Source organism: Rattus norvegicus, chromosome 7 (assembly GCF_021556685.1).
Source record: "Rattus norvegicus strain SHRSP/BbbUtx chromosome 7, alternate assembly SHRSP_T2T, whole genome shotgun sequence".
Classification (NCBI taxonomy): Eukaryota; Metazoa; Chordata; class Mammalia; order Rodentia; family Muridae; genus Rattus; species Rattus norvegicus.
The window spans coordinates 126,565,809-126,591,044 of NC_141540.1; the positions used below are offsets into that span (position 1 = coordinate 126,565,809).

The window sequence follows — 25,236 nt, forward strand, 5'->3', positions numbered from 1 at the left end:
CAACCCAGTCACTGTTGAGCCTGGAGCCCCTGGGCTCCTGTGTCCTAAATGGCATGTCTGGGGGCTCAACACTCACAATTACAACTGTTCCGACAGGTCCAGCAAAGCTCCAGATTAGGGTATCCTGAAGGGACAGCCAGCAGAAGTCAGGGTTTCCATAGCCCTGAGGGTCCAAGCCAACAGCCAGTCCTGTGCATAGCGGAGAAGCAGAAGAGAGAAGGTCACAGACCTGGGTGGTCCCCACCTTCCCCGAGAGGAGAACAGAGGCCAGACAAGCAGGGCCATCCAGAGACCCCAAAAATACACTCAAAGATCTGAGAAGCCAGAAAGCAATGTATCCAGACTCCTTAAACTAAGTAAGGGGCTGGCTACTTCCTGCGACCCAGGAGGCAGCCGTTGCCTGTAACTAATAACTTCATCTGCCTGAGGACCTTGAATGTAATCTTTATATTCTTTAGAGATATGTTTAAAAAAAAATAAGCTTTGAAGAGTAGTTAGACCTCTGAAGTGTCTAGATCTAGGCAGCCATGCCCTCAGGAAGCAATAGCATTTCCCACTCAGAAATCAACTGAGGCAGCAGGGGAGGCCTCCCACTGACAGACACCTCAAGATGGCTTCTACACTAAGGAATGAATAATGTTCTAGGTATTCTCACAATGACACCTGACCTTCAAAGAGATAACACCTCTGACAAGCAACAAGAGGTGGCTGCCACCGTCCCTCTGCCACCTGTCACCCAGCCTTCATATCTCTGAACAACACTCAGGGTGGACCCTTGGAGTAGGGAAGAGTTACTTCAGAACTCCAGGGGCCTTGGGAGACTTTGTCCAGAACCCTGGCATGCCCCTGGTGGGACTCATGCCCTCCTGTTGAGAACAGAAGTGTGGATCTTCCTCAACGGGAGGCAAATGTTGGTTTTCTATGGTTATTGAAAAGTGTAGGCCAGGCATGATGGCAAACGCCTTCAATCCCAGCACTGGGGAGGCAGAAGCAGACAGATCTCTGAGGTCAAAGCCGGCCTGTTGTACAGAGCAAGTTCCATGACAGCCAGGACTACAGAGAGACACCCTGTTTTCAAAACAAAAAACAAACAAACAAACAAAAAAAAAAAGGCAAAGGAAGCTGGGAAGTGTGTGCACAGCAGCGCTCACTGGGACGGCATCAGTTGTTATATTGATCACGCAGCCATCTGTGCCCTCACAGGCTCACCTTCCTATTGATCTATTCATCCCCCACCTCCTGCGATGGGAGTAGACCCTCTTCCAATTAGGCACCACATGAAGAACCCCAAGCCCTCTGGCCCTGCAGCTCACACCTGACCAGAGAGATAGATCTCCCTGCTGGCCGGGAGTAGCTGCGCTTCCACACACAGCTAAATGTAGAGGGCCACATTAGGAGAAAGGGGACAGGTGGCTCAGGGGAAATCTGCATTTTAACACAGGCCACCCTGGCAGAGCTGTGCCGTGTGTCCTTACCTGTGACAATGGCGGGGATGCCCCAGCCCACCACATGGTAGAACCGCATGGGCCCCGTGTCGATGTTGCGCACTTCGGTCAGCATACGATAGACATGCAAGTTCTCCACCAGGGTCCAGGCGAAGGTGCCCATGGAGACATAGTGCAGGAGGATGGCGACCACTGTGCAGAGAAACTGGGTGGAGAGGAGCAGGCTCAGCATGCAGCCCAAGGCCCCGGGACTGCAGAAGGGGAAGGCTGAGAAGCGTCCTGTAAAACTGTGACAGAGATCCAAGCTGTCCATGGACATGGTGACCCCCTCCTCAGAAGCCAGATCATCACAGGGCCAAAGAGCGACCAAGTCAGGGTGTTCTGTAATGGCAGGGTCTCTGGTGTCCTCAATGGGCAGTGCAGCTCCTCTCCTCCTGTATAACTCAGGAGTGGCTGAGTGTGACCTGGGGTTACTACCAAGGATGGGTGTGATTCAGGAACGATGGGCAAAGCCCTAGTCTTTTTGATAATCTGATGATAATGTACTTTTGCAAGCATTGTTCTAATTTTTGGATATTTACTTTGTGGTTTTGTTTGGTTTTTGTTTTTGTTTTCAGATGTAGGAGTGTTCTGCTGCATATATATCTGCAGGCCAGAAGAGGGCGTCAGATCCCCTTACAGATGGTCGTGAGCCACCATGTGGTTGCTGGGAATTGAACTCAGGACCTCTGGAAGAGCAGCCAGTGCACTTAACTGCTGAGCCATCTCTCCAGCCCCCACTTCGGGTTTTTATTTTAAAACACTATGGAGTGGTTTCTGCTCAGGCTGAAAGTTCCCCGGCTGAGACCTCAGCCTGTGTTCCCAGAAATGCCAGGCAGTAGGTGCAGCTGGGGGTTTTGGGGACACTTCTTCCAGGGGCCTCTGTGTCCAGTAGGAATAATGTCTTGGTGTTTTCTGCCGATTCAAGATCATGGAAGAAGGAGACTTTTCTGTCTGCCTGCCTTTAGCGGGATAGGGCTATGTGTCAGGGCAAAGGCCATGTGCTACAAATGAGTATCTCCTTGAGTGGTGAGTCAGCAAGGAAGCCAGCTAGGCCTTCTGGGGTACAGAAGACCCAGCAGTATCAGGAACAAGATCATGGGGGAAACGACAAGGGACACTGAGATCCCAGAGTTCAGCCTAGGGGCCATTAGAATAGACCTCGTCTCAGGACTTGTGTCTATACTTAGTTCAACAATAGGACTTGGAGGTGTAGCCCAGGGTGGCTGCTCATGGGCCTTTTGGGAGACGTGACCTAGACAGAGCTTCCAGGATAGCCGGCTAGAAGATAACGGTAGGTTTCCCAACAAGAAGTTAAGCCAGGCAGGGTAGAAAATGACGGGGGAAAGAGAGGAAGGGGGAAAGGGAAGAAGGGAGAAAATCGACCCTATTCACATTGGCCACCTAGACAAGCTCAAGTCACACCCACAGCTTACCCACAACCCTAACCACAGCCACAACTGACCCCACCCACAACTAGGTGAAAGTCACCTCCAGATTCCACCCTGGCCACAAGCACCATCTAACCGTACAGCTCGCCCCATCCTCACACCAAAGCCCACCCTTGACTGGCACACCCATGCATGGGGCCCACACTGTCAGCTGCTGTCCTATGCTGTCCTTGACCATACGCCTAGCATCCTCTGGTCCTTCCCTGAGCAGAGCACTGCCCACAGATTCATACAGGTAGGAGGAGAGCCACAAACTCAACCTCATACTAGATGTAGCTATGTTCAAATACCGGGTCACTGCACTCTGAGGAAGGGAACAGAGCACAGACTGGAGGGCACTGTGACAGAACCACCAGCAAACTCCAACGGTCGCACGCTCTCCAGAGATGACACCCAGACAGCGCAAGGGACTTATGTGAACATGAACACTTGTCGCCTACCCTGCAAAGCTGAAGACAGAAACAGGGCTACAGCTGGGGTGTGCTCTCTGTGGCATCAGAATGCCAGCTGCGAGGGGCAAGCCTGAACTGATTTGCCCACACCATGTGCCATTTCCATAGTGGAAGTGGGGCTGGTTCATCTGGAGGAGGGTGGGTAGGTTGACTAGCTAGCTGTTGCTTTAAATGATGCACAAATGAACTCTCAACAAAAAACAAGAAACAAAACAAAAACACCACTTGAAAGGAGGCTAGAAATCAACCATAGGACCTGGCAGGACTGTGTGGACACGCTTCTACACTAAGCACACTCGCTTTTCCCGAACAGAACAAACACACACTAAATCATTTCGGCCTGTCGGGCTTCTGGGAGATAAACGGCCTCACCCGGAGATACGACTGTGAGTTTAGATAAAAGTCAGAAAAGCCAGGCACCATGCCAAGCCCCTGCCACTGCACAGTCCTCCTGGGGGTGCATTTATTTGCCTGCTTGGTGCTCCCTGGTGCCTGGAAAGCTCTCGTTCCGCAGGCACTGAGTCAGAAGTGAACCTCGGCCTCTCCGAGAGCCACATGCCATGCTCAGCTGCAGGGGGCGGCCCGAAGCCGTCCACTGTACTGCCCTCTATCTTGAAAAGGCACACCTACAGGACCCCTGGAACTAGTCTCAGCTTACTGAGCGTTCACACGCGCCTCCTGCGTCCACGTCTGACAGAAGGATCCCGTATCAATGCCCACTCTGTGAGGAATATCTGGCCTTGGGAAGTGGCAAGGAGGTTTGGTCCTGGTTCATCCGGTCTGACCCTGTGCTCCTGTGACCCTACAGGAAATCCACCAGGTTTGTCAATGGGACTGGGCCAAGGATGGCCTGGGAAGCTGTGCCTAGGAGGTAGCAAGGTCGGTCCTTTTTCCTGAGGGGTCTGGCTGCCCAGGAAGGCCTCTACACTAGCTGGAAAACTCTGGCTTTGCAACCTTCTTCCTGTTTCCACCCCCGATCAAGCCTCCAGCCTGGGCTCTGTGCTTTACGGCCTGGGTAGCCGTGTCCAGCTGCCACCTACACATCCCATTACCAGCAGCTGCACCTACCCTCCTCCACCCCCAGAGCCCTTAAACATCGCCCCAGCCCCTCCCCACCTCATGCCCTCGTCTCTGCTCCGCTCTCCAACTACCAGACCTGTGTTAGAGCACAGAGCTCTGGCTGGTTGCTGTAGCCCCTTGGGGCACGATACAACCTACACACAGGAGATGGTGCTTTGTCCAGTGACTTGCCCCGTCCAGGCTGCTGCTGGATTGTTTCACTGCCTGCTCCTGTGTCCTTCCTGGACACCCTCCACTGGATGGCAACAGGCAGTAGTCTTACACAGCCCCCTTCCCTGACCCAGCTCCCCACTAGCCAACAGGTAAAGGATGGGAGGCATTCCTCAATCATGGTCTTTGGTAGGTTGAACGTACAGTTGCCATTTTCACATTGAAGGCTCTAGATGCAGGGATGGCAAACATCTGGGATAAATAGGATCCCACCTGGGCTACGTGTGCGTCCTTCCATCCCCCTTCACACTTCTCTAAACGTTACAGCCAGCCAATGTTTGCCTCGTGTTGCCATGAAGCAAACCCAGCATGGTGGCGACATCTGCAGGAGGAAGTGCGGTGTGCGGGCGCTACCTCATCTGACACGTCTTCTGGGTTGGTATCCACGGGGCCCAAGACAAGCACACAAGTGGCTCAAGTAGCAATAACCACCACTGGGAGATCTGGGTGAGGCTGAGGGAATGGCTGACCACAGCAGCAGTGCTCGCTCCATAGGGCCCCACCCTGGACCAGACTCCGCTGCACGAGGCAATGGTGTCTGGGTCACTGCATGAACAAGTGAAGGTCTGCTGACCTTATATCTCTCTAGGCTGTCAGTCACTTTAGCCACAGGCGTGAAATAGAGCGCGCGCGTGCGCGCGCGCGCACACACACACACACACACACACACACACACACAGAGTGTCCTGCACAAGTCCAGGGCAGGCAACACACTTAGAATTGGGGGTGGGTGGGGTGACGGCCCTCACTTCTGGTGGTTAAACATCTACACAGCAGAAGCCTCCTTGGCGTCCACAGGAAGGTGGCACCAAGGGCCAAACACCTATTCCAACTCGTCCACCTCCACCTGCATGGCCCTGCGGGGGAACTCCATTTGTCAAGATCATCTATCTTTCCTTTCACATCCACCCCTCAGCTCCAGGGGGTGAGTGGGTGGACCCCGTAAGTGAGCTTCTGGCAGAGTCCTCACTGGACTCTCCAAACTCTTAACAAGTGGGCTGGAGTTTACGTATTTTTGAGATTCTCCCTTGTAAATATGGAGAATTTGTAAATAAAACGCAGTTGGTTATAGCTGGGGCCACCTGAAGTCACAACCCCATTGCGTCCCATGATTTTGCTGTGATCAAGGACCTTGCCCCAGCAGCAGCAGCATGGACCTGTTTCTGCCTCCTCAAGGATGAGCCCTTTTATCCGGAGACATCATCACCGGACACCAGTCTGTCCTTCCCGGAGCCCCTCTCACCTGGAGGACACACACCACCATCACCAATGGATTCTGAGAGCTGCCCATCCTCACTCCAGGTGGCTCAGTCAGTGAGAGCCAGCTCTTCGTTCTCCCACAGCCAGGTTGAATATGCTCTTCCAGGGACGCCCCCACCCTTCCACTCCTGTGCCCCTTACGTTCAGGTATCAGGGCCAGTTTGCAGGAGTACAGCTGCCTTTGCACGAGAGCTGCCGAGCTCCCTGAATTATTCACAGGATTTTATCTGTATGTTGTTTCAGAATTTCCTGTGGAACCTGATGTGCCAATCATGTCGTCTGATATTGATTCTTTCTCCCCGTGTTCCTGTTGAGGCCCCACCTCCCACACCATAGTGAACAAAAGACCACAGTAAAGTAGGTTCCTGCCGTTAGGAATCACAGCTAAAACTGTTCCCTCCGCTACTGTGCTAGTGTGTTCCTGTGTGTGCTAGTGTGTGTTTGTGTGTGTGTGTGTGTGTGTGCTAGTGTGTGCTTGTGTGTGTGTGTGTGTGTGTGTGTGTGTGTGTGAGAGACGGGGGGGGGGGGGTTCTTGTCCTAGGTTAAGAAGTTCCCTTTCCTAGTTTGTTCAAAGGGGGTTTTCTCCTGCCCCTCTTTTTTTTTTTTTTAAGATTTATTTATTCATTATGAACACAGCATTCTTCCTGACTGTATGCCCACAGGCCAGAAGAGGGCACCAGGTCTCATTACAGATGGTTGTGAGCCACCATGTGGTTGCTGGAAATCGAATCGAGAACATCTGAAAGAACAGTCAGTCAGTGCTCTTAACCGCTGAGCCATCTCTCCAGCCCCGCCCCTCTTCTTTCTAGTCATGAATGGGTGTAAAAATTATCAATTGTTTTCTGCATTAAGGAAGATATTTTCAGTTAGGCAGAGGTAGCACACACCTTTAATCGCAGCACTGGGAAGGCAGACACAGGTGGATCTCTGAGTTCGAGGCCAATCTGGTCTACTGGGCGAGTTCCAGGACAGCCAGAGCTGCACAGAGAAACCCTGACTCAAACCCCATCCCCTTCCCCACAAATATTTTTAATGTAGTGCTAGGGATGTCATTCAGTGGTTAGACAGCCTCATATCAGAGGCTATAGGTTCAATCCCCAACACTGCCAACATCGGGGAGTTTCAGGCTTATAGGCCTGTCATCCTAAAAATCCCACCCCAGAGGCAGAAGCCAGAGGATCTGGATTTCAAGCTCATGCTGGGTCTCGGCTGACACAAGGGCCATCTGCTGCTCCTGCCTCTCAGCCCAGCAGAAGGAACCCTGGTTTATTCCTTCCCTGTGGTGATGGGAAAGACATTTACGGGTTTATATGGTGCTAAACCGCTTTCACAGCTGTCCTCAGAGAAACCCAACCGCACCGTCATCTTCCTATGGATACTGATGCATTCGTTCCCAGTGCAGGTCATCCTTATCTTAGAGGGGAACGCAGCCGTTCAGCCATGGTGCTACCACGGTGCTGCCCGGACTGTTTGAGCCACTATCTTGTCTCCAGTGTGTGTTTATTTCCATTTTCCCCCTACCTTGTTCTCATTAGAGATTTTCTCTTTGAATAACACCTTGTGGCAATTTATCTTCTTGCCCTTCCTTTCCACTGGGTTGATTATTCTTCCCTTTCTAGACCTCAAGGTCCCAGTGAAGTTCTTTTGCAAAGACCCTTAGCTTACTGGATTTCAACCCTTTTACTTAAAAAAAAGAAAAGCAAAGCAGGCTGGAGAGCTGGCTCAGTAATTAAGAGCACTGACTGCTCTTCCAGAGGTCCTGAGTTCAATTCCAGCAACCACACGGTAACCATCTGTAATGGGATCCGATGCTCTCTTCTGGTCCCTGCACTATGTGTGCAGTACCCATAGAGGCCAGAAGAGGGCATCGGATCCCCAAGACTGGAGGCACAGAGGGTTGTGAGCCACCAGTGGGAACCGGGAAAGGAAACCAGGAGCTCTGAAAGATCAGCCCGTGCTCTAAATCCCTGAGCCAGCTTTTCAGCCCCCACTATCTTGTTTTATTCTAGCGTCAGCAATGTGATTTCAACTCGATGCTGTGTTGTTCCTATACCCTGCAATTATAAATTTTAATTACACGTATGTATTTAGAGTGTGTTTGTGTAGAGCATGCATGCCACCGCAACACGTATGGGAATCAAAGGATGGCTCATGGGAGTGTGGCTCTGTCCTCCCACTGTGTGGATCCAGAACTCAGGTGGCAAGCGCCAGCCAGCCACATGGTGGCTCACAGTCATCTGTAGTGAGATCTGATGCCCTCTTCTGGTGTGTCTGAAGACAGCTACAGTGTACTTATATATAATAAATAAATAAATCTTTAAAAAAAAAAAAAAAAAGAACAGCAGCATCTACTGTCTTAGTGTGCGGACCCCTGTGCTTATGACACAGCTACCCTCTGTTCCTGGAGTAACCATTTATCTTCAGTCTCATAATCAGATTCTTGGGTTCCCTTGGGAAGCCACTGGCTGTCACATCTCATGACTCTTAATCTTTGTGCCCCTTATAAACGTCCCTTCTGTGGGTTATCTTTAATTCAGTGACAAGTTCCACCATTCACCTGTGTCAAGACAACCTCGTGCCAAGTAGCTGTCCCTACACAGTCCTTGCAGACGAACACTGGGAGCTCAGTGGCCACAGATCCAGCTGTGTAGGCACCGGTAAGGATTATCACTTGCTTTGCATATGATCCACAGCATTTAGGTTCTATACGCTAACACCTCATGCTCAGGGGCCTCTCTGGTCTGAATGCTATTCTACCCTGGTGACCTCTAAGGCATGGAGTTCATGACCTCCATGAGCAGCCAGGGACCCTGTGAGGTTCTGCAACACCTCTTGGACTCATGCAGTTCTCTGGGATCCCACGCAACAGCCAACCAGGCTACCCAACACAACAACCCTGCATTTAATCAGATCAGTTAGAGCTTCCCTGACGTTCTCCCTCCACACCTCTTCCTCTTCCCTACCTGCCCTCTCAGCAAGTGCCTTTTTCTTCTTTGGTCCCATACTCCCCTAAAACCATTTCCTTGCTCAATGTTCCTTCTTGAACAAAGCCCAGGGGTATTGTGGGCATGGAGAAAACAGAGCGGTGGGGTACTTGTACACCACTCTCTGCTAAAGCTGCTATAGCCCAGAGGACTCTGGGATTTAGCACCTAACCACAGCACCTTGATTCTTAATTCTGTCAACTTGACACAAGCGAGAATCACCTGGGGAGACAGTCTCAGTGAGGGACTGTCAAGATGAGGTAGGCCTGTGAGCATGTCTGTGTGGAGGGGTCATCTTGATTGTTAATAGATGGGAGAAGACCAAGCCCACAGTGGGTGGCATCATTCTCTAGGCAGAGTAGAGAAGATAGCTGAGGACTAGACCATGCATTTATTCTCTTTGCTCTTAGATGTGAAGTGACTAGTAGCAGCCCTGAGTTCCCCACAATGGCCAACTGTGACCAGGAATCAGGAACCAAATAAACCCTGTCTTCCTTAGGCTGCTTTTGGTCAGGGTTCTTACAGCAAGAACAGAACCTATGGAATGAGACCAGCACCTATGAAACCACTAAGGCCTATGTCAAGAGGGAGAGACTCGCTGTGCATATGGCCTTTGGAGGACCCTATGGATGCCCTTAGAGGGAGGTCCCCACAGGTCTCTCCAGAAATTTCCAAACACAATGCCCTTAGGAGACGAGATGGACTATTCCACTGCTCCAGGGTGACTGAGAGCACAGCCAGGTCATAGCATGGGGTACACCCAGGGTCACCCAGGGGATAGCATGCTCAAGTGGCAGCACTCAGGGTAGCCTGTGGCAGGCTGAGGGGAGTGGTCTCACCGGGTTCTCAGTCTGGTTGATCCCAACCAGGAAGACGAGCTGGGAGAAGAATAGAGCCGCAATGAGGTTCTTGTGGATGCTGTGCAGGTTGGAGCGCAGTGTCCGGACGAGGGAGAGCAGGACGAAGGACACCAGGAGGGCCACCAGGGACAAGGACAGGGCGGCATACGTGATGATCTTCAGAGGCAGAACCTCCCCATGCTGCAGGTGGGTTGGTTAAAGAGATTAAGGAGCTGGCATTGATGGACGTTTGGACAGCACAGACAAAATACTATCAAGGATGTTAGATATTGAGGACTAGGAGGGGACCGGGTGACTAGTAAGGGATGGTGGGCAAGCTCTGAGGATGGATGAGTGGTGGTGACAGCTGCCTAACAAGGGGGATGTACCAATATAACAAGCCCATGTGAGATACACATATATTTAGCCTGTGTGGCACATGCATTTAATTTCAGCACTCAAGAGGCATAGATTTCTGTGAGTTCAAGGCCAATCTGGTTTACATAATGACACCCCTTCCTCAAAAATATATTTTTAACCCTTCCACATAAGTCCTGCTGTCAGGAATGGCTGAGACAGTTGTTCCAAATTCTGAGCTGGAAATCAGCCAAAAGGACTCAGTTAATACACCCCTCGCCTCCCTCCGACTCATCTGGTAGTCACAGCAGACTCTTTACAAGGAGACCTGGGTAACTTGTGACACAGCACCCCCCCTGCTGACTTAATACATGGTAGGGGCTCGTCACCTATCCACGGTTGTATCATTTTATCTGGTCCTCCAATGGAAGCCATGAGGAGAGCAGGTGTGGGGTAGGCACAGACGGGGAATGGCGTTGGCAGGGCCTGAACTCCCTCGGTGGCCTGACTGAAACCTCAGCTCTGGTAACCTGGAATCTAAGAGTCATTTTGGGGAGCAGAATCCCACCAGTGGCTGGAACGTCCTTCTTACTCTCAGCTTACAGCCTCCTGCAACTGAGGGTGACTAACGTTTCTTTAGACTGAGATAGACCATTCTGAGTCTCCAGGCATATGCTTGGTGTGACTCACAGTCCTAGGCATTTTGGTGCAGGTTATCCAGTACCTTCCAGGAGGCAGTAACATAGAGCTATGAACCATGGCTGCTCAGAGCCTACCCGAGGCATCAACCACACCACGGTGGGCAGCTCACATTCTCAAGCTGCTTGAGATACCAAAAGATATCACACTCACTCTGTCACTGGCTTCCTCTCCTCACACCTCTGTCCTTGGGGACAGTGTGTGACCTAAGAGAACTTCACATAGAAATGAAGTAAATGCTCTAGCATGGCTGGGGGACCTTGCCCTGAGGGGAGGTGACATCTAGAAACGTCTGCGATTGGGAGTTAGGTTTTTACCACTGTGTCGGTTGATTTTTTCTTTTTTTTTTTTTTTCAAGTTGACACAAACCTAGACAGATCTGGGAAAAGAACATCTTAATTCAGTAAATGCCCTTTAGGCAAGTTCGTGGGGGAATTTTTGTGATTAATAATTTATGTGTAAGGGCTGCTCAGCCCACAGTTGGCAGTACTACCCCTGGGCTTGTGATCCTGGGTTCTTTACGCAAGCAGTCTGAGCAAGCCATGGGGAGCAAGCCAGTAAGCAGCACTCCTCCATGGCTTTTTTTTTTCTTTTTTCTTTTTTTCAGAGCTGAGGACTGAACCCAGGGCCTTGCCTAGCAAGCGCTCTACCACTGAGCTAAGTTCCCAACCCCTCCATGGCTTTTACATAGTAAATTCCTGCCTCCAGGTTCCTGCCCTGCTTGAGATCCTGTCCTGACTTCCTATACTGATGGACTATGATGTGGAACTATAAGCCAAAATAAACCCTTTCCTTTCTCTAAACTCTTTTTGCCTATGGTGTTTCATCACAGCAAAAGAAGCCCCAAGTTACTAACACCACATTGCTAATAGCTTCATAACCTGGGCTCTTTGAAAAGTTTTATTTACGTGTTTGTTTAGACAGGGTCTCCCTTTGTGGCCCTGGCTGAATTTGAACTTGCAGCAATCCTTCTGCTTAGCCTCCCAGGTGCTGAAATTACAGGTCATGTCCAGTTCTAGCCTCCCCTTTAACAATATTACATTTACTGATGTATGTTTGTGTATGTGTGCATGTGCGCAAATGCATGGCACGGCGCATGTGTGGAGGTCAGAGGGCAATTTACAGGTGTTGGCTCTCTCTTCTGTGGGTGGAACTCAAGTCAACAGGCACCTTTACCTACTGAGCCATCTCACTGGCCCTTAAAACTCCTTCAAGGTCTCCTTGTAGACCTCTCCAAACAGCTGCTAAAACGGCTTTCACTGGGCACATTTGGTTTGCTCAACATACAAGGCAAATGGGAGCCTTGGGAGGGTGGGTTGGGGACTAGGCTTCCAGTTGCAGCAGGGATTGGCCCCAGGCTCACCAGGAGGCTAGGGGGGGCTAGCAGTAAAATGCCCACCTCACGTCTGGAAATGTCCATGAGTACCGCACAGCTGGCTGAATGGCTACACTGACATGTGACGTGGGTCCGGTTCCTCGACAGTAGTTCACAGCCCTTGGCTGACCATCCTCCAGTCCCACCGATGCTGTGGAGAAGAGGAAGAGGGAGGGTGAGCCTGGTCCTTTTACCACAGTCTGGAGGCTGCCTTCGCCCAGTCCCAGGGTCTCTGAGGCCGTCCTGACATCACTGGATCTAGTTGGGAAGAATGACCAAGTGTAAAGAACATCCACCCGCAGGTGTCTGGTCTCACAACCTTGCTGAGCCCCCAGCCTGAACCTTTCACCTTCTTCGTCATGGCCACCGTCGCCAAGGACACAGCCCTCACAGCTACTTGGCACCAGGTAAAAGCTTTCCTCTTCTTTCATAGCTGGTCCAGGCTCTCAGGAGCGCCTCTGAAGTTCAAACGTTATGAGCCAGATACAGAAAACTCCAAAAAGAGCCGGCCCCGTGGTCAGAGGCAGCAGCCAAGGCTGAAACAGCCACTTTGTTCACCAGCCATGCAGGGAGCCTCAATGGCCTCAGCAATAAACATCTCTCCATTGTCCGCTTTCATGTTCACATTGCACAATGCTTTATGGGAGCTGCCCGGAAGCCATGGTCCAATTACTGTTCCCGCTTCACTGACGGAAAGCCCCAAATAACACGTTGTTCTAGGGCCCTGCCCTCTTCAGCTCTGGGAAAGTCCTGTAATCCCTCTGATCCTCAGTTTACTCATCTGTAAAATGGGGTGTGATGGTTGACACGCTTGCCAGGAGTGCTCAGTTCTGGGGATAATGGTAGCAGCACAAAGCAGGGGGCAGATCACTAGAGGCACTGCTAATTGCCATGATTCAAACAAATAGCCAGGGACAGACAGCCGTGCCTGGCAGCCGTGGGGCCCACACACCAGATACCAACGCTCCCTTTCCTTTCCCTTTTGTGAGCCAAAGATCTATTATGCCCCAGAGTCAATGAGCTTCCCTTATAAACTGGCGTTTGGAAAGGACAGAGACAGGAGAAGATGGATGTTCTTGCCCAAGCATGTGCCTGAGCACTCGGCAGAGACTCGAGTAGTGGCTCTCCTTACGATCCTGGGAAACGATGTCGTAGGGAATGTCCCTTTGGTAGGAGCTTACAGATACACACATTTAAGCCCAGCTTTAGCCATGCAGAGAGCGCTTGGGCTCTGACATCCTGAATCCCAGGCTCCTCCTGATGAAGAAAAGCTTTCACTTTAGAGCACGGCCAAGCCCTTCCTCATCCTCCCTGTGTCTGTGTCAGGGCATCCCAAGTGGGACCAAAGGGCGAGACAAGGAAGTGAAGGCCCAGCATCCCCAGGACTCCTACAGCTAAGAAGACAAATGGAACTCTGGTTTTAGCCCCAAGACAGGCCACCAGCCTTGAAACCCAGTGCCACACAGGCACAGGGAAGCGGCATCTTACGTCTGTTTTTAAATCAACCACCTCCCTTCCTGGATTGCAGGTTACACACATCATGAACCTGATCATTTTGCGAGTGCCTCTCATGGCTCCAGGAACAGGTCAAGCAAACCCTGCTGCAAAGGGACAAACGCCTGGGACCAACACTGCTATGTCTCTGCATGGGCTCACCCCTGAGTCCCATATCCCATAAGTGGTTTTGCCTGGCAGAGAAATGGGTACTCGTGTTAACACCATATTGCAGGCGTTCCATAGGTGAGCAGCCCATCTTGGCTGTGGCCTTCTCAGGGAAGCCTTGTGTGTGCACACCTGCTTCTGGATATTTTGTGTGCACCTGTGTACTTGCTCTACGTATTCCTGCATATCTATATCATGTGTGCACACCTTTGTGGGTTTCTGTGGTGTATACACATGTGGGGAGCGGGTGTGGCAGCAGTCTCAAGATGGCACCCGGGACTGCAGCTAAGTCTCATGACTAGCACCTGACTTCCTCACACACCTGAAACTAGCCACGTCCATTGTGAGAGCTGCGCAGGTGCACCATGACGCAAGGTCAGGCCATGTGACGTGGACCTATGAACTGAGATTACACAGTCTGGACTGAGGAGGTGGAGTTGAGGGAGGATATAAGGATATAAGGGAGCGTGTTTGGGGGCTGAGGGGGGCAGAGAAGAAAAAAAAGAGATTGTTGCTTGCATGCAAAAAGAAAGGTTCCCGAATAAACTGCTTTGAGAAGAACGTCGTGGTGTCGCTCCTTTCTGTGGGACGGAGACGGAAACGACATACACATGTGTAAGGTTTATATTTTCCATGAGGATGTGGATAATTCCTCAATGTGCACATGGCTTTGTGTGTGCGCATGCATACTTGTGTGGACATACCAACACTCCTAGAGGCAAAAGGGAAAAAGCCTTCTGTCTTGTTAAGCCTGGAAGGGTTGTAAGAAACCACAAAATGTAGCCTTCACTCTGACAACTGAGCCCTCTGACCTTGGCACGCCTCCCCCCCCAACACAAACACAGGGCGCCCACAGAAGAGGTGGCTTACAGGCTCATGGGGTCCCACTTACTCGAGGGAGTGGTTCCAGAATACACAGACAGGCTTGCTTCGTTCCTCAGTCTCCAACAGAGAGAACTCCACCAGGACAGGCCTCTGCAGAGAGCTGGGGAATGGGGTCCCCTCACTGTAGACCATAGCATTCACCACCGGGGTGTTGATGACAGGCCGGTTAGGCAATCTGGCAGAGAGAGGAGATCACAGGAATAAAACGTGATCAATTCACGGTCCAGGAGAGCACACAGTCAAATGAACGTCCGAGATGCAGTCCACGGACACAGATCACCGCACTGCCCTTAGGGGCGTCTGGGCTGCAGTGCTAGTATTCTCAGTGCAGGGAGAGTTGGCACCTCCAGGGGAAGGGGACTTTAGAAACAGTAATTAGCTAGTGTGTCCCTGTAAAGATGTCAGAGCCATCACACAGCACGGACACTGGGAATAGCAGCATGGCCACATACGGATTTGATGAAGTGACCAGAGCCTGGAACCCAGTCACCCATCTTATGCTGGGAAAACAAGGCCTAGACAACAAGAAAGTACCCAGAAGCTACAGTAGCTGAGAGGCATAGCCTATGGCAGCCTTCTGGTTCAGAAGCAATGGATACTGTTCACCACAGTTGGGACTGGGTCAGTAGAGCACAGATGCACCAATATGTCATCATCCATGACAGCCTCTGGGTGTGGCACGGAGGACAGAATGAAGCCCACGGAGGTACAAGGTGTTGCAAACATTGGGAACACGTGGGCATAATTGTGAGAGTGAACCAAGGCAAAGGGCACAACCATCTCAGGGCACAGCACCATGGCAGACAGAGCCTCTCCCTGGCAGTCATGCAGGCCAGAGTCATGGCAGAATGTGACTGTGGGTCTTCAGGACTTTGAGTTGTGGAGAACTCATGGTGCTGGGGGAATGGGTCCCCTTCAAGGCCCTTGTACCCAGGACTCACCGGAGGCTGCGGTGGTCGGGGTCATAGTGTTCAGGCAGCAGCTGACCCAGGGTCCGGTAAATGACAACCAGAGCAACAGCAAACTGGCCGGGCTCATCGGGGTGTCTCCTCTGTCTGCTGAATGAAGTTTCCCTCTCGGTCCTGGGCTCTGGTTGTGCTGTGAGGGGGGCAGTCCTCCGGTTGGTCAGCCTCACCATGGGGCCTTCTGCAATTGGAGAATAGTGTATGAGGACTCAGAATAGGTACCTGGGCCACAACTGTTTCTGCATTCTGAAAGTTGGCATATGGAACCCAACAGGGGGTCTCCTCAGAAGCCACACCTTAGCAGCCCATGGCCCAGTAAGCCCAAATCTACTTTTGGGTATGTGTTAAAAAGACATGTTATACATTTGAAGACATGTCCACAGACTGTTCAAATTCATAGACAGAAAGTAGCACAGTGGCCACTGCAGTCAGAGTTGTTAGTGACCACTGGCTAGTTTCAGATCAGCAAGAGGAAGGGCTGGGGAGAGGAGGAAGGCAGCAAAATGCCACAGGATAGGGTAATTAGAGTGGCAAAGGTGTCATGTGACAGACAGGTGGCGGGAGTCTTCTTGCCGCCTCTCCCTATCCTCTCTGGAGCCACTCAGAGCAGTGCTGGGAGCTGCCAGGGGAGAGTGGGGCCTTCTGTACACATGGGCCCTGTGCCCTGGGCTTTCTTACTCCAGGCTAAATGGGGACATGTTTTCAACTGTACACGAGAGAGGCCATGTATGTACTCTACACAGTAAATATTTGGGGTGCCCAAGCCTACAGTGTCTTGCTACTCATAGAAACAGCCATGATGCTGGAGACCCTGGTGTGGGTCTGAGTGTCCCACCTCCTGGGCTTGGTGGGGGAAAGGACAGAGTGAGAGATGCGGTCATGTTCCCTGGATCAAGATGTGTTAGGGATGGGCCTACTTCCTGGCTCTTAACAGCCAACTATCAGACAATACGCTGCCTGACACCCGGGGGCGTGGTCCTGTGTGGCCGACCCCTGTCCGAGCAGCTTTTAGATCCGGCACAATGAATACAATGCCACCTGCAGGGGCTATGGGGCACTGGGGAGTGGACAGTTTGGGATTCTCCCCACGTTGAGTGCCCCATGCCAAACAGGGTTTCCCTGAGCCATGTCTCAGAAGCAGATAGGTGACAGTGTCACAGAAACAGAGTCTTCTTCTAGGTAACAGCGCTAAGAGAGAGACACATGTATACACACTTAAGGATAATATAGCTGTGCACAGTGTGGGCAGTATACATAGCTGTATGTGCATGCACAGAATGTTCACATGCATATAAACATACACATAGAATATATGTGCACACAGGACATAAACACACACACATACAGAAAACACACACATATAATATATATGTGCACACCTGAAATATAAGCATGCATACATGCACACCAGGAATATATACCTGGGATATGCATATGTGCACATATATACATATTAGTGTATGTATATGCACACAGTAAATATACACATATATATACACTAATATATGCACATATACCCACATACTGAATGCACAATAAATATATATCATATACACAAAACATCTGAATATATACATATATGAACACTAATATATGTGGACATATACAAACTGACTATATACACATATGCACATATACATACTGAATATATATGCAACATATATACCCACAGAACACATAAATGCACCTCAGGAACATGTATACGTTGAATACATACACACTTGCATGCAAGGAACAATCATAGCCAATAATGCTCTTAAGCTCACACACAACCACAATTACTTCCGTGGTCAGCTGTGAGCAAACATGTAACCACATGTGACCTCACCTCAAGTAACCTCAAGTAACCACAATTGAACAGTTTGAAGATGGGGCTGGGGCCAAGGTTGGTCCTACAGCCATGAGAACCTCCCGAAGTACATAATAAAGACACTTGAACATTGCTCAAGCGTGCTTGCTCCACAGCTCACTCAGGGCATACTTGGGACTCTTTAGGGGGTCACTCCCTCCTGAAAGGATGGGGACACCCAAGGCGACAATAGACATCTAGGTGGCTTCACCTTTTTTCTCTGGTGGCTTGAAAGTGTCAGCTGGGAAGGACACGGAGGACTCCAACTCCCTTGGGAACTCTTCCTGAACGTCCTGGAACCTTGGCACCTGGGCACCGGTGAAGTTAAGCTTGTCGAAGATGTCAACTGCAAGAACTGGGGACAATCCCTTTACTCACCCCCAAATCTTAGAATTTTTTTTGAAGCCACAGTTTCGAAATGATGGTTATTTAAACAGCAGCCACTGTCACTAGGAGGGAAGCTACTGAAAGCCACGCAGGACACCTGAGCACAAGACAGAGTTTGGCAATCTGGCTCGTTATGGTGGCACCTGGCATTGTCTTGCATGGCTCTGAGGGGGGTGTGGACTATGAGGGTCAAAGCCAGTCACAAGAAGAGAGGTACTATGCCAACCAGCCCTGTTCTGCGGCCCCTGTCATCCCCCTGCAGCCTCTTCAGGTGGTGAAATGGCCACAGCTGACTCCAAGCAAGCTTGGCAGCATAGGCCTACATTTTCTGTTTGCTCTCTGCTTTGTAGAAGCATCTAAAGGCCCACAATGGAACACACAGTCAGGCTATCGCTTAGCTGGTGCTGGCCAGTATCATTCTGAGAAAAAGGTGGAGTCATGCCTGTGTGTACCAGGGGCCTCCTCATACCATCCTGCCTGTTTAAGACTCCCTTGCTAGCAGCCAAGCATAGTGGGGCACGCTTTTAATCCCAGCACTCAAGAGGAAGAGGCAGATGGATTTCTGTGAGTTTGAGGCTAGCCTAGTCTACGTTGTGAATTCCAGAACATCCTGAGTTACATAGTGAGACCTTATCTCAAAAGAACGAAACAAAAAGGTTCCTCGAAAACAGACTCCCTGCTAAGACAGTGCCCCTCAAGCCACCTGCAGGGGTGAGAAGCAGGGAAAAAAAGCCTGTGGTGGGGGTAGGGAATCTCTTGAGGATGTCAGCAGTATTTCTGGCCCCACACTTATTTAGAGGAACCCTGTCTGAATGGAGATTCCCAGGGACTTGGGACCTTCTTGCCAGCTTTGTCTGAACAGGCTGGAGATGACTTTTTACTAACTTGGGGCTTTCTCTGCCTTGAAGGAATCAGGACAGGCAAACTCCCAACCCCAGAGCAGCGTGCACTAAAATGTTTCAGGTAACGTGGGCCATTGGGGTCCTGACAGCACTGAAGGCTTAGGGATGACTGTCTCAGGGTGGGAACTTTTACACCTCCATCCCCACATGTCCCTCGTGCATATATGTTTATCTGTAGTGAACGGGAGAGTCCCCAGGCAGGATGGACTGTAGGAAATCCCAAACCTGGGTACAAAGACCCCAGGGTGACACCTCCACAGGAATGACATCAGCGACTGTGGCATCCGATTGTAGATGCCTTTCGAATTGGGCAGCTTCTCCCATTTTACAGACAAGGAGCCTGGGGCTAGAGCTACTTGTTTGCTTTCCTACAGATTATCTGGGCTGAGGCTGTGTCCCACCCACGTCACTGTTAGGGGGGCGACATCTGGACTGCGGGCCCAAAGTCCCTGAGGTTCAGCCTTTGGATGCTCGGCCCTCCCCTAGGTCGGTCCATACTCATGTTGTCGGTGACGATGATGAAGGGCCTCAGGTAGGTCCTTTTCACATTCCGTGCCACGTTGCTGAAGTACGCCTCAAAATGCCTCAGCAGCTGGGCAGCTCCAGCCTCGCTTCGCTGGATCTGTTCCCAGGCTGCCTCTGTGTCTGGGGCCAGGAGGGAGCTGCCCGTGTGGACGACATCCTGGAAGAGACAGACAGACGGTATTCAATCCTCTGTTCTTAGACACCCTGGTCCTGAGGTGGAGCAAAATATCTTCTAGGCAGCCATGAACTGACCAGGACCGACCTGGGCCAGAAGAGCAGGGCTACCCAGTTAATATCAAAGGCCAGAGACTCTGCCAGGAAGATGCCCTGTTGAGAGCCAGGCCAGTGGTAGGGAGGAGACCCAGGGCTACATGTTAACATTAGAGGCTGGAGACTGCCAAAGGGTATCCTGTTGGGGTCTCACATAGCCTCAGATGTTAAGGAGGAAGACAAGCAGGATGTTCCTTCAATTTAGACCTTGGGTCACGCAGGTAAACCAAGGAAGGGAACCACAGTGTACTAGGCTGAATATGGAAGTGTAGTAAGGCCATTACCATGGAGTAGCTACAAACATTTCACATAAACTACACCAGGATTGGGCTTAAATGACCTGGAGCAGGGGGAGGGGGTTTTGCAGGGGTTTCAGTAGGAGGCTGAAGAGCTGATCACTAGGTTCTGCCATTCTCAAACTGTGCCCTTGGGCAAACCAAATATAAGGTCCACATGCCTCAGTTTCCTTATCTGTCAAGTGGTAGGAAAATATGCAAGGCTAAAATAGACACTCAGAACCCTGGGCCTACTGAGGGGTCCCGAACTGTCAGCGTTGCTGGCACGGAGGTTGTGGTCTGCCCTTGCCTGCCCACAACACTAAGAGAATCGCTCACACGGAAATGAAGAGACGCATTGACCAGGGACCCCATACCATGCTTCACCAGCTGAGCCCATCTCCTGACCCCACAGCTGCACTCACTCAGGCAGGGTCACCCTTCTCTCACCTCGTGGAAATTAGCCTCACGAGTGGCTGCCAAGTCAAAGCCCTGCTGCTGGCTCTCATGCTGCAAGATGCGGGCCAACAGTTGGTAGGCTGTGCGCACGTCATTGCCAAAGAGCGTGCTGTTCCTCTGTGTGGCATTCCTCAGTGCCTTTGCAAGCCGCAGGGACCTGTTTCCATCCATCCTTGTCTCGTTGCGGCTCAGCTTCTCATTCTGGAACGAAAGGGAAATGGCAACCTTTGCAAATGGACTTCATTTGGTTTGGGTGCTTGATGCCATTCAGAGATTCTCTACTTTTTAGTATTCTCCATAGCATTTCAAAGATCCCTAAACCGGGCTGGGTGTGGTGGCGCATGCCTTTAGTCCCAGCCTTTGGGAGGTGGAGGCAGATCTCTGCGAGTCTCAGAGTGAGTTCTGGGACAGCCAGGGCTACACAGAGAAACTCTGTCTTGGAAAACAAGAAAGAAAGGGAGGGAAGGAGGCATGGAGGGAGGGAAGGAAAAGAAAAGATCCCCAAACCCAGAAAAGATCCTGAGTTAGCAGCCGTAACAAGAAAAGGGCAGGTCTGCTGTCCCAAAGTATGAGGAAGTAAGATCTGAGTTTGGTGACGGTGAGGACTCTTGTCTGCAGAACCAGGCTTGGAGGGGACAGAAGAGTCGCTTACTTGAAGCCAGCCTGACTCACCTGAGTCAGGGAAGTGGGCCTGGCCCCTGGCCTTCAACCTTGTCCCTTCCCTTCCTGCCTCCGGATGGAGCTATACCTCATCCAAATTCAACCCTCCACCCCTCCATCACATATCCTAGAGGGGCCTCCCCAGCTGTGACCTACCATGGCCTTGAGATCCACAAAGAAGCCCGAGGTGCAGTTGAAGAGCTCTGGGGGAAGCCAGCCCTTCTCCCCGCTGCAGTGACGAACTGCGTTACCTTGGGAACAAAAGCATGCTCAGGCAGTGGGTCACACCAAGTAATGTCTCACACCTATGCATGTACTTGGCCAATCCTCACACTGAGCACGGAAGGGGATCCAAGCAGGGGCTATGCCAGTCAAGTTCACAGCCACAGGACAGGGCCAAGGCATGCTCTCCTCTTCCACCCCTAAACTACCTCTAAGCTGCTCTGACAGTCAAGGCAGGCCCTCTGGGTTCCCAGCAATACAAACAACTATATGGGTATGGGCAAGTCTGTGAGCCACTGAGACAGTGCTGATGATCCTCACACAGGTCTGACTGGAGACAGTACAGACACCATTACTCGCCATTTCACAGAGGTGACTTGTGGAGGCCCGAGGTGGGGAGTAGCAAAGCCCCAGTACCCAAGTGGAAAGAGATGAGTCACTGGCCATTTTCATCCATGATGCTCTGCCTCTTGCTACCGAGGGTAAAGTATATCTTTTCTCCCAATACATTCCTTAATGACATATTTTAAAATTAAACTGAATGAGTATTGGTGTTTTGTCTGCATGTGTTATCTGTGTATAGCCAACAATATCTGTGTGTGTTCCCAGGGCCCGGGAGACCAGAAGAGAGCTTCAAATCCTCTGGAACAGGGGTTGTAGATGGTTGTGAGCCACCACATGGGTCCTGGGAATTGAACCCTGGTCCTCTAAGAGACCCCAGTGCTCTTAACCACAGAGCTATCTCTTTAGCCCATGATACGGTTTCCACAAGGACATTCAAAAACTCTGATGCCCAGGCCACCTGCCCAGAAAAAACCCCGCATCCCAAAACATCTGGTTTCCTATCACAAGGCCAACCCAGGCACAGGACTTACCCACTGATCCTTTGGGGCATGGCACTGCTGCTGGCTGCCCAAATTTCGTCTGTGGCCACCAGATGCCAGCCTCAAATGCTCTGGGACACCCATTGTAGATCACTGAGGACAGAGGAAGAAGTCTCTCAGGTCAGCTGGACACAAATGTACCAGTCCTATGTCCACCCACAAGAGGCTCCCAACAAGAGTAAGACCGCCCCCAATCCCTTCCAGTCGCCATGCATATTAGAACAGGCTTCTAGCCTAGGGTCTCATGAAGACCAGCTTTCTAGAAGGCCAAGAGAATTCAGAATAAAGGCTTCTGGGACTGTCCAAGGCCCAGGGGTATGCAGAAACATACGTGCATATGCTTATGTGCACATGTTAAAATATGCCAAGTCTGTTCGGCAGTGTGACCAGAAAGGGGTCATGGGACAACCAATAACAGACCTTCACAGCCAAGTGAGGTGACCTCAGCAAAAGGATTATCGCAGCGGTTGCACTGACGGCCGATGACACCAGGCTTGCAGGCACACTGCCCAGTGTCCATGTCACAGGCACGGCTGTGGGAGCCGTGGGGGAAACAGTCACAGGGAAGGCAAGCATCCTGGGCTGGGGGCTTGTAGTAATTCTCCTGCAAGAGTCAGAGGTGGGGCCGGTGAAAGTTCCTGCCTGTGGTTGAGGGTGGGTGGGGCTCCCCACAGCTGCAGCTACGCACACGGGAGCACATTCAGAGGCTGTAAGACCAGGTGTCCCCATGCTACACATCGGTGTCTGGGCACTAAGACAGGCTATGGCTTGTGTATATGTGTATGTGGAGTGGGGGATGCTGGGAATTACAGTGAGGGCCTGAGCTCTACCCTCTGAGCCATACATCCTTTGCCCTCCAGACTTGAAAAAATTTTCTCATCACTGGGTGCCAACTTGTCTGTAAAAGGACAGGACAGCAGCTGACTTGGAACAGCAAGGCTGATGTTGGATGTGGTGACCTGCATAGAAACGGTCTGGTCTGTTGTTCCTTACTGGATATGGAGCTGCTAGAAGACCACAGTGGCTTCTAGATCCCATGGTGGGGCAGTCTGAGCCATGTTGGATATAAGAAGCCCTGCGGTGTTCACAGAACACACGTGAGTAGCCCCATGTTTGTTTGCTCTGGTTTCTCTGTGTAGTCCTCACTGTCCTAAACTTCTTCTGTAGACCAGGCTGGCTTCAAACTCAGAGATCCGCCTGCCTCTGCCTCCTGAGTGCTGGGATTAAAAGCATGGGCCACTACCCAGCACAATCCAACATTTATATGCATGCATGTGTGGGAGTGTGTGTAAGCATACGACTGTGTACATGTAGGAATGCACACAGATGTGTGTGCCTAGATCAGGGGTGCGTGTGAATACAGGTTGGATGTGTGTTTGAAAGTGTATGACATGCAGACAGGTGCATCTGCCCATGTGTGTAGACTCATGTTTGTATATAGGACTGTGCATGCTAGTGGAGCTCAAGCCTAGGGTGGGTGGGGACAGGCTGGTGGCACCTCACCTTGCACTGGCATTGGCCATTGGTCTTGTTGCAGTCCGGATCAAAGCCTTGACTGACAGCACAGTGACAGGGGCCACATACCGGGTTCCCCCACCAGCCTTTGGGGCAAGGAAGGTCAACTCTGATGGGAAAATAAGATGAGAGATAAAAGACACTTAGGAGTTTCGTGCCCTCATCGCCACCCAGCCAGGCTCTACATGCAAAAGTGCTGTTAAAAATAATGTTTTTCTCTGTGTTTTCATCTAGATTGAAGAAGACATGTGTGAAAAACCCAATGAGGGCCTCAGGTTAGACAGACAGAAGGACAGGAAGGGGATGGCATCTGTGTGTGCCTCTCTGGAGGAGAGGAGGCAGGAAAGATGGGGACAACAGAGGTCGAGAGGGCCACAAAGCAGAGCCTCCCTTACTTGTTCTCACAATACTGTCCATAGTGGCCGGGCCCACACTCGCAGGAGTAGCCTCGAGGGGTGTTAGGGGAGCGCACACAGGCTGCCACATGCTTGCAGGGGTTCAGGAGACATGCGTCCACACACTTTTTTCCAAAGTACCCTGTGGAGACAGGACCAGGATCACCTCTACAGCAAAGCTTCTCCTGCATCCCATGCTTCCTGAAGCTGACAGTTCCTGACACTCAGCAGAAGGGACCGAGCCGTAAGAAGCCTAGCCCCCAGATCACAGGAGCCAGACTGGGAAAACATGGACGGCAACCTGCCCGGGCTGGGTTGGATGTAGGGGTGTGGGTCCTGGTCATTCCAGACACATGGGAAATGGGGGCTATCAGTGTCTTCACAATTCTCCCCAGATTCTCAATGCTCCCCAAGCCACCAAAGGGGACCAGTGACAGTGTGGCTTTTAAAAACATGTCACTTTACACTACTCTTATTCTTGCTGCACTCTGAGAGCAAAGTCCCTGAACGGTCCCTAAGCTGAGAAAGTAAAAACAAGGGAGTCTGTTTCCAGCAGAAGGCAGCAACCTCTATAGCAGGCTGGCCTCAAACACGCAGCAGTTTTTCTGTCATGGCCTCCCAAGCGCTAGTAGGCACTATGGGTAGATTATAGGGATGGGTCACCATGCGTGGCACACAGGCCGCTCCGTATAAAACAGCCCAGGGCCCCTACAGGCTCACTGATTTGACCAGGGCAGCCGACATCCAAAATCAGTTTGCCCAGATGCACTGTAGCCACCAAGGCCTCCTTTATGAAGGCTTCCAAAATGAAGGCCCCACCTCTGTCACAGATGCAGGAGTAGCTGTCCCATGTGTCACGGCAGTGGCTATGCGGAGGGCAGGGGCTTGAGGCACATGGGTCCTCCACGTCACAGCCGTCCTTCACTCTGACCTTGAGGGCGTCATTCATGTTCAGGGTGGCAATGTTGGTGGACGTCTCTCCCACCCTCACGCCCTGCATTCAAACAGCGGGGGACAGCTGGACTCAGTCCCAGAGTGGTAGAACTGGAGGACATCCCACCCAGAGGTTAAAGGACGTTAAGAGAACCCCAAATTCTCTCCCAGTCAGAGCAGCTCTTATCCCCACAACTTGAAACACAGACAAGGTTGGGGACACACAGCATGGCTAGCAGCAAAGGAATGTGTGGTTT

The 25,236-nt window shown here is 51.3% G+C and overlaps 1 protein-coding gene across 9 annotated transcripts in view; it reads right to left on the minus strand.

The window, feature by feature from the left end:
• Celsr1 (cadherin, EGF LAG seven-pass G-type receptor 1) overlaps positions 1-25,236 on the minus strand; it is a 137,512-nt gene that overhangs the window by 6,553 nt on the left and 105,723 nt on the right. For all 9 annotated transcript variants that reach the window (XR_015623936.1, NM_001427591.1, XM_087556605.1 and 6 more), the window contains 15 exon segments: positions 24,866-25,040; positions 24,047-24,188; positions 23,640-23,760; positions 22,557-22,740; positions 22,128-22,229; positions 21,187-21,281; positions 20,362-20,571; positions 19,340-19,523; positions 17,764-17,907; positions 15,680-15,884; positions 14,746-14,913; positions 12,216-12,342; positions 9,761-9,961; positions 1,476-1,650; positions 77-189 (listed from right to left, as the gene is read on the minus strand). Coding sequence is in view for 8 of the 9 variants with exons in the window: in NM_001427591.1 (NP_001414520.1) it covers positions 77-189; positions 1,476-1,650; positions 9,761-9,961; positions 12,216-12,342; positions 14,746-14,913; positions 15,680-15,884; positions 17,764-17,907; positions 19,340-19,523; positions 20,362-20,571; positions 21,187-21,281; positions 22,128-22,229; positions 22,557-22,740; positions 23,640-23,760; positions 24,047-24,188; positions 24,866-25,040 (2,346 nt within the window). In the remaining variant the exon portion in view is untranslated.